The 9,093-nt window shown below is 42.5% G+C and overlaps 1 protein-coding gene across 1 annotated transcript in view; it reads left to right on the forward strand.

The window, feature by feature from the left end:
• GALNT14 (polypeptide N-acetylgalactosaminyltransferase 14) overlaps positions 1-9,093 on the forward strand; it is a 340,982-nt gene that overhangs the window by 328,980 nt on the left and 2,909 nt on the right. Inside the window, exons 13-14 of the mRNA XM_018568393.1 lie at positions 852-996; positions 7,125-7,244. Of these exons, the coding sequence (XP_018423895.1) occupies positions 852-996; positions 7,125-7,244 (265 nt within the window). The remainder of the gene's footprint in view (positions 1-851; positions 997-7,124; positions 7,245-9,093) is intronic.

The raw sequence follows: 9,093 nt of genomic DNA on the forward strand, positions 1-9,093 counted from the left end.
TATATATATATCCAGTAGATAGAAAGATAGATAGATAGATAGACACAATCCTTCCAGAGTATTGTGATGATTAATAGTAGGAAGGTGGCAATTTTGATGCATTTCACAAAACTGCATCTACTTCCTCAGAACATATGGGATAGTCTCTAAAAACAATATCACACTAATATATACAAATATATTGACAATAATAATTATATATAATACATTTACATTCTTCAGTTATACATAAATGAATACTTAGACATTAGGTCACTCACAATATGGTGCCATCCTAGGGTAAATCTGTATCCCATTGGAGACTGCAGGGGGTAAAAACAAGCTGCACATGATCTGGTGGCACTAATTGCCAATTACTGAATATAGCAATATTATAAATATCCTCAGACTCCAATGTTCCCACCATTATGAATGCACATTATAATAAGGAACTTCTTACTACCTTGGTATTTTATTCTAAGAGATTTATCATCATATATTCAGATTGAAGTGACCAATAAGAGATAACTAATAATCAATATTTATGTCTGTCAAATCACGTCTCAAACTGCAATTAAAAGCAAACTGCGTTTGTTTATCAACACAAGCCTGAAGCCCTTTGACATCGGTCCTTAACACCACTAAAACTTTCTACTTTCTCTTAAAAAAAGAATTTCCTCTGTTTTACATCGGGTGAACATTCCTTAATTGGTTGCAGAAAATTTCTGCTGCAGTCCTTTGTATTGTTCATATTTCTCAGATCAGTCATAACAGTGGGAAAAAATTGTAACATGAATATCTGATCTCACAGTAAACCAAAGTCTTCCCTGGACTTTATCTACAGGTCTTGATCTGATTTGTTTGTTTTGCAGAATTCCAACAGCACCCTTATCAAAATCAGGATTAATCAGGCAGAGGCAGCGATGCATTGATTCCCAAAAGACTGGAGGAGAGGATGCCCCTACTTTAAACCTGGTACCTTGTAGCAGCCTTAAAGGGGTGCCCGAAAAATCTCAGGTATTGTGTTTACTTAAATTAGGAAGAAAGCAGTTCTGTTATCAATGATTGAACCCTTAATCAAAATGCAGCTGGTGTCTTAGACTTCTTGGGGGCTACTCCAGGCTCAGCCCATCCCTGAGTAGGTTTTCAGTACCAGAAGCTTACTCTACCACTTCCCTCAGCAGGTCTTTAACACCAGGAGCTTATTCTAGCACCTCCCTGACCAGGTCTTTAGCATTTGGAGCTTATTCTACCACCTCTCTGACTAGGTCTTCACCACCAAGAGCTTATTCTACCTCCTCCCTGAACAGGTCTTCACCACCAGGAGCTTACTCTACCACCTCCCTGAGCAGGTCTTTAACACCAGTAGCTTATTCTAGCACATCCCTGACCAGGTCCACCAGGAACTTTTTTCTACCACCTCCCTGACCAGGTCTCCAGCACCTGGAGCTTATTCTACCACCTCCCTGACCAGGTCTCCAGCACCTGGAGCTTATTCTACCACCTCCCTGACCAGGTCTTCAGCACCAGGATCTTATTCTACCACCTCTCTGAGCAGGTCTTCAACACCAGAAGCTTATTCTATCACCACCCTGACCAGGTCTTCAGCACCAGGAGTTTATTCTAACACTTCCCTGACCAGGTCTACAGCACCAGGAGCTTATTCTACCACCTCCCTGACCAGGTCTACAGCACCAGAAGCTTATTCGACCACCACCCTGACCAAGTCTTCAGCACCAAGAATTTATTGTTACACTTCCCTGACCAGGTCTTCAGCACCCAGAACTTATTTTAGCTCCAAATTTGAAGGGCAAGCAAATACAGGAGTAAAATATATAATATCATGGTTGGTTTAGGTCCCCAGGAGCCCAAAATCCTTCATGTGAATAAAAACTGTTAAAGGTAAAATAATAGAAAATACCTTTTTAAAGCTTATAGTAAAAAAATGAGCAGGTTGTTTTTTAAAACAATCTACCATATAAATACAGTTCATGTCCTTAAAACAATGTAATATGATTTAGGTGTCTTTCCCAGCCTCTTTTTCCATGCTCGCCTCCGGGACTTCACTAGAGTCTCTCCCATCCTCTGGAACTCTTTACCCCAACCTGTCCGTCTGTCTCCCACTTTGACGGCCTCTAGGCGACCCCTTAAGACTCACCTCTTCAGGGAAGCCTATCCCACCTCAACCTAACCGCTCAACCATCACGTTCTCAGACAATTCATCCCCACACAGCTACCTCCTTCCCTTCTCCTTTTAGATATTAAGCCTTTAGGGGCAGGGCCCTCCGCACCATCTTGTCTTGAATTGTATTGTGGCTGTAATGTCTTCCTTATATTGTAAAGCGCTGCGCAAACTGTTGGCGCTATATAAATCCCGTATAATAATAATAGGCCAATTTGTAATAGAGGTATTGCTAAGTTAATGGAAGCACACTGACTCCATTAAATTTGCTCTGGGCATTGCTGGTTCAGTTGTAAAAAGGCATTAGTGGTTCATCTCGGGTACAGATTGGGCAGCTTTTGTACTTTGTTGAAAATGTAACCATTGCTATAAAGCCGTACATTGCTGGATAGACAAACAGTCCAGATATAGAAGAAATATTGTGTCTTTAAACTGACCGAGAAAATGCTGATTCTGCTTTATTCCCCCAAAACCTTTGCATCATGTACTGCTGAGTTAAGGAAGAATTATAAGGTATTCTTATCAAAAGTGTTGTGCTGAATCTCCTGCCTGACACATAAAGTGAATCCGCAGCCCAGCCTGACCTCCAATTATATCATAAAATGGGAAATACATTGTGTCAGCGCTACATCCGCTATTTACTAACCTACATCAGACGGGCTTGTTACTGCCATACGTTTAATTCCAGTTTCCCATTACTCGCGGCTGCAGATGAACAGATTGCCTGGCTCGTCTGAGATGCGAGCGTGAGGTCAGCCGCAAGCAGACGCAGAGCGGTTCAATAAATGTTTATTGCCCTGTACGCGTCTGATGGATCTGCTGCGATGTCACTATTTGATGAACGCTGTATCTGCTCTGCTACAACGTAACACCCAAGTGCTGGCAGACAGATACCCTGCCCAGACCATTAACTTTAAAATGAACTCTGGGAAATCTGGCTTTTGAAATGAGTTGTTTCTGGTCTGGTTTAGGACTAGAAAGACTTCAGCTGCAGCGTTAGTATAGACACACAGAACAACAGGGTCACCCTGCAGCTTTTGTATTTGTGGGTAGTTTAGCACAGAGTGTTAGTGGCAATGCCTCCACCACAACTGTCAACACAGACCTGGCCAGAAGGAGGGTGTGGCAGTCAGAATTTTAAGTGGGCTTGGGTGAATTGGATTCAAACCAAGTCTAGTCTCAGGTTTAGGTATAAGCAAGGGCAGACATGGGCCCCTGTGGGTTATGGGGGCACATTAAGGCCCCATTCACACTGAGCGACATGGGTATTGTGCGTTTTGCCTCGCAATTTCGTGCTTCATGTTCGGCTTTGAGCTACATTGCGCGATATTGAGCGACAATGCACATTTTATCGCGCTACATAGCGCGTTTTGTGGGTGGGACTTTGTCGCTGCTACATTGGGCTGTAACCAATCAACAGCCATCTTGATGTGACATCATTCTTTCCTTACATTGTGCAGTGCAAAAGTAGCGCAATATCACCCGTAATGCGCAACTTTGCACGACACCATAGAATCTATTGAAGTCGAATCGCGCGTCATCTGCGCAAAAAAGGGTAATATACGAGCGACAAGCTACAGCGACGAGCTACAGGCGACATTGAGCTGTGAGATGTGAACAGCTCCATTGAAATGCATTGGACAACGTACATAGAGCGACATTGCGGCAGAAATCGCGCGATAAACCGCTCAGTGTGAATGGGGTGTTATACTTGATGTGGGTCAGATGGGCGCTGAGTGCCCTCCCCACTGTCACAAGAACTTGGACACTGTCAATCTATACACAGTAAATAAGTGTTTGTGTTTTTACTCGGCCAGTTGAATAGGGGGAACAAGAATCGGCATCTCACAGGGGCCCCCTTGGTAACTCTGACGCCACTGGCTACAAGAATACCGATGTGAACGCGGTATTGGATAATGAGACCTCTTTATTTTTCCTGAGTGTATTTCAGTGGACAGCTTCTCATTTCATTCCCTTTGCACGGATGTAAATGTGAGCTGAAGTAACACGTACTGTGCGGAGATATCAGTGTGAAGAATTCATTTCAGTAAATGCTCCTTCATTGGCCATTTATCACAGTCGTTCCCGGGAAAGCTGTCACATTTGTAAGATAGCAGAAGCCGTTGTAAAACCTGAGCTGACAAAGCGGCGAATAAAACGTTCCAGAATCCTCACACGGGAAAATGAGTCGCAATCCGGGGAGGGAGAACTCACACAGCACCATTGTCGCATGGAAAAGATATTTTGAGCTTCATAAATGGAAAGAACATTCCAAATTAAAGTTTATGACAAGCCTATGCTTGGCTCGTTTGGGTAAAGGATCAGCATTGTTTAATAATCCCCCTGCCCCCCCGGAGCACATCATTTCCTTCACTCCCCCTCTGCGGCAGTTTAGCGACAGAAGGTCATGTGACTCACTTCATGTGACTTTGATTGTGTCAGTGGCGCCATCCACCATTCTAATGATTGGCTGTCACACAGGGAGCCCATAGCCTATTGTAAGCTATGACTCAGAGTTGCACAGGGCTCTCCTTTTACTCCTGACAGTTAAACGCAATTGCGTGGGAGCAAAGGAGGGCATGTGCGGCTAGGGAGGTCTGCATCACAGTAACATTTTTACTTTGTTCATGGGCAAAGTTTACGTTCTCATTAAAGATTTGTATGATGAAGATTATCTATGGATCCCGTATGATTAAATCACAAAACAGGCTGCACAGAATTCTAAATATATTGCATTTTACATAAACAGTGCGTATTAACTATGCAGCATGGCTGAAGCTTCTCTTAAAACAGATCTAGTTTTGTTCGAAACCCCATCCCCCGCCCCCTTCCCAACACACACAATTATACACATATTACTACTTTTCAGGGGTTTTCTGGCTGATCTGATGAACTTACGACTCCTTCCTCTTCTCCCGCAGGGGTGGCAGTGGGTGGTTCTTAATGCTGCTCTATACGGTGTTAATGAAATGATGTGCGAGTGCCTTTCAGTACTGCTTGACAACACTGTGCCAAAGGGTCGGTCCATGACGCCTTGTTCACAGAGGAAATGGGTTGAATGGAGGTGGCCATCATTCAGCTCTGAAGACTGGCATTATCTAGTGGCAGAAAAAAATCATGATGGGGTACAGCTCTGGATTGAGACTATTTCAGCAAGAGCTGCTTTTTTGTTCTTTTTACATAGTTAGTCAGGTTGAAAAAAGACATCAAGTTCAACCTAGAACTTTAAAAGCTGTTTTTTGCCTTTGGTTCTGTTTTTAGAATTCCACTGAGCTGAAAATCCATCTTCTCACCCCCTCCATTTAATACATTGACATTTTAGCTTTAATTAAAATACACTTCAATCTACCATGTGACATAAGTAATTCTCCTTGACTCACAAATCAATTAGAAAAATAGCTCGGCAATTAAAGGTGGCATAATAATATCGATCCCTGGGAGATGAAATTCAATAAGCTTTCAAATGACACAATTTACTTATTCCTAATGGCATTAGACGTGCATGCAGCTGTTTGGTGAACGTCTTTCTGGGCTTAATGTTTGGTGTTACTCCTTCTGTGTTAATTTCATGAAAATAAAGAGGGGTTTGGTCCAATATAACCCAGGCAAAACTTATTTCAGTGGAAATAGGCACTCAGGAGGGTATTTACCCTTTGCTCTACATTGCCAGCATGCTTGTTCCAGGATAGTACCTCATTAGGTAGTAGTAGTGACACCAGGATGACAGCTTCAGAGCTTGCAAGACCAAGACAGTAACATAAGCTCTCATATTTGCATGCTGACAGGTTCCCTTTACAGTAATGCTAAAATGTTCTTAGAGAACCAGGGGGCAGAAAAATCAGCTTGAAAGTTTACTGTGGAGCTCCATGTCCTGACTGGTCTAGGAGTAATGTTTGTTTATTTAAATACTGGGCCTTTGCAATGCTAATTAGCAAACAATAAATAGTACCACATATCAAGATACCAATCTAACTTGATGTCCCAGTAGTCAGAAACTACTGCTGTAAGTATTACTACAACACGAGCTTTAGTTAAAAAAAAAATCAAAATCTTCTGATTAATGGTAAGCCCATCCACAAACTTTATGAAACAAAAAAAATAGCTAAAGTTATTGTCGTAGGACCTCTCCCCGGTGCTGAATCCACCGACAGAAGCTTCCCATGGCGCTGAAACTGGTGACATGAACTCTCCGTGGTGCTGAATCTTCATACAAGAGCACCCTATAGTACTGAATCTGGTTACATGAGTCGTCCATGGTGGTGAATCTGCCCACTGGAGCTGTCCATGGTGCTAAATTTGGCCATAGGATTTCTCCACGGTGCTGAATCCACCGACAGAAGCTTCCCATGGTGCTGAAACTGGTGACATAAACTCTCCATGGTGCTGAATCGTCATACAAGAGCACCCTATAGTACTGAATCTGGTTACATGAGCTGTCCATGGTGCTGAAGCTGCCCGTCGAAGCTGTCCATGGTGCTAAATTTCCCCGTAGGATTTCTCCATGGTGCTAAATCAGCATACAAGACCTCCCTGTGGTGGCGAATCTGCATACAAGAGCTCCCTATTGTGCTGTATCTGCCCGCAGGAGCTGTCCATAGTGGCAAATCTGTCCATAGGATTTCTTTAGGATGCAGAATCTGTCCATAGAAGCTCTCCATGGTGCTGAATCCACCCACAAGATTTCTCCACGGTGCTAAATCTGCACACAAGAGCTTCATTTGGTGCTGAATCTTTTCATACGACCTGCATACGACCGGTCTCCATGATAATTATGAGTCCTCCCTGGTACTGAATTTGTCAACAGGAGGTCCTCATAGTGCTGAATTTGCCCACAAAGGCTCTCCGTGGTGCTGAATCTGCCCATGCGGGCTTCAATGGTGTTGAATCTGCCTGTTTTAGCGGCTGATGATAATAATGATAATAACAACAGACGAATAACATATTCTGTGTGTGTATTTTGCAGGAATGGATTTACACTCAGGTTCAGCAGATAAGCCAGCAGGGTCTGTGTCTGTCCGTGCACACCTTGTTTCCAGGGACACAGGTGGTCCTCTTGCCCTGCAAAGAAGGAGATGGGAAGCAGGTAATTTGTATATCTTTACCACATCAAATTATTTTGTCTCTAAATATAATCTGTCACTTTTCTTATTCAATAAAACATTCATCCATCACCTCACACCTCCATCCAAAACAAAACAAAAAAAGTTATGCTTTTTACACTGCTAATCCCAGGCCATGTAATACAGATAGCCACAAGGAGGTGTATAAACACATCTGTGTGTAAAAATATAATAATCAGAAGACAACTGGTTAAATATCTCAGTAGCAAAGAGATGAATTGCCTGTGTAGCTCTAACCCAAATCAGACAAATCAGTAATCCAATTTCACTGCCTGAATCCCAGAATTGGATTATTCTCCACAGAGAGGAGAGATCTGTGTGCAGATATTCTAATCAGTGATTTATTTTTACAAATGATGATACAAATACTATTTTAAATTAGAATGGCTTAATTTGCTAAAGTAATGTGTATCATAAACAATTCCTGTTTTTTTAAATAAATATTTGTTTTGACCTTTGTTCATCTTTTGGTGTGTGCTGTTGATTTCCGGCAGCCACTTTTGCAGCCACTTTCTGCCTACATGCGCTCCAGAGATGGTTGCATGGCATTTGTAGGAGCGGGTCTTTCAACGGTGACAACAGTGAACCATATCTGCCAATGTGTGTTAAAATGGCCACTTGTAGTCTCCATTGATTTTAATGCGTGTCAAGGTTGGCAGAGCTGGAGCACAATTGGGAGACAGTGACAGAGCGTTGTCACTCTATACCAGGAATTGTCTGGACAAAGACTTTCATGGCAGGTTCACCGGGTGATATTGTAATGAAGAATACAGAAAAAAAAGCACACAAGATGGGTGAAAAGATGTCATGGAATAAAAACAAACTAAATGGATATAAAAAAATTACTCCCAATTGTAGAGGGAAAATGGTGCTCATAGATCTTCCAAAAGGAAGATGACAGTTCTAGTCAATGGGTCGCAGGCCCAGAGATTTCTTTCCCAGAATGATGATAGTTGCTGAGGTAGTTCAGTCAAATTGTGCAGCTTTTGCACTTCAAAGGGCATAACGATATTTCTCATAATAGAATGCTGGTTGGGCATGGGGACACAAGGGGTGCACCAAGGGGACCAGGGTCCACAGTGCATTAAACCTGATAGACTTCATTGAGGAAACAGATTAAAATCAATCACAGAAGACAACTTGCAGTACTGTATAAAGGGAGATCTCGTTGCTGATCTGCGACCTCTGAAGATGCAATCTCTGCTTCCCGAGGCTATCCAAGGTAACACATTTTGAGGACTCAATCCTCCATATTACTCCTCTTCCGACAGTTCCATCCACGTCTCCTCTCTCTTGAGGAAAACAGGGACACCGGCACTCCAATGTACGCATGAAATAAAGATGCATCTTTGTGACATGTCGTATTTCTTCAATAAATAAGACTTTATTTCATGCTTACATTGGAGTGCCGGTATCCCTGTTTTCTGCTGTTATATGACGGTTGCCATCCGTCGATCACCGAAGCACCTGATTTGATTTTCCTTGGAGACAAGCGGTCAGGAGTGTGATGGGTTCATGGATCTAGTCCTCTCTCCTGAGAACACATTGACAGAACTGACAGCAGAGGAGTAAGTAGGACAACAGGGGGGTTCTTGTTGCTGATCTGCGACCACTTAGGCTGTAATATCTGCTTCTGGGTGGTCTGTGTATCCAAGGCAATGGGCTTTTGTTTTTTTTAACTTCAGATTTTTATTAACCCCTGCATGACTGAGGCCTTTTTTTCATTTTTTGCACCCATGTTATATTCCACATTTTAGGCCTGAAAATGACCTAAAACCCCCAAACATTATATATTATATAATATATTATATA

The sequence above is a fragment of the Nanorana parkeri genome, unplaced genomic scaffold (genome assembly GCF_000935625.1).
Source record: "Nanorana parkeri isolate BGI_ZX_2015 unplaced genomic scaffold, ASM93562v1 scaffold31, whole genome shotgun sequence".
NCBI classification, from domain to species: Eukaryota; Metazoa; Chordata; class Amphibia; order Anura; family Dicroglossidae; genus Nanorana; species Nanorana parkeri.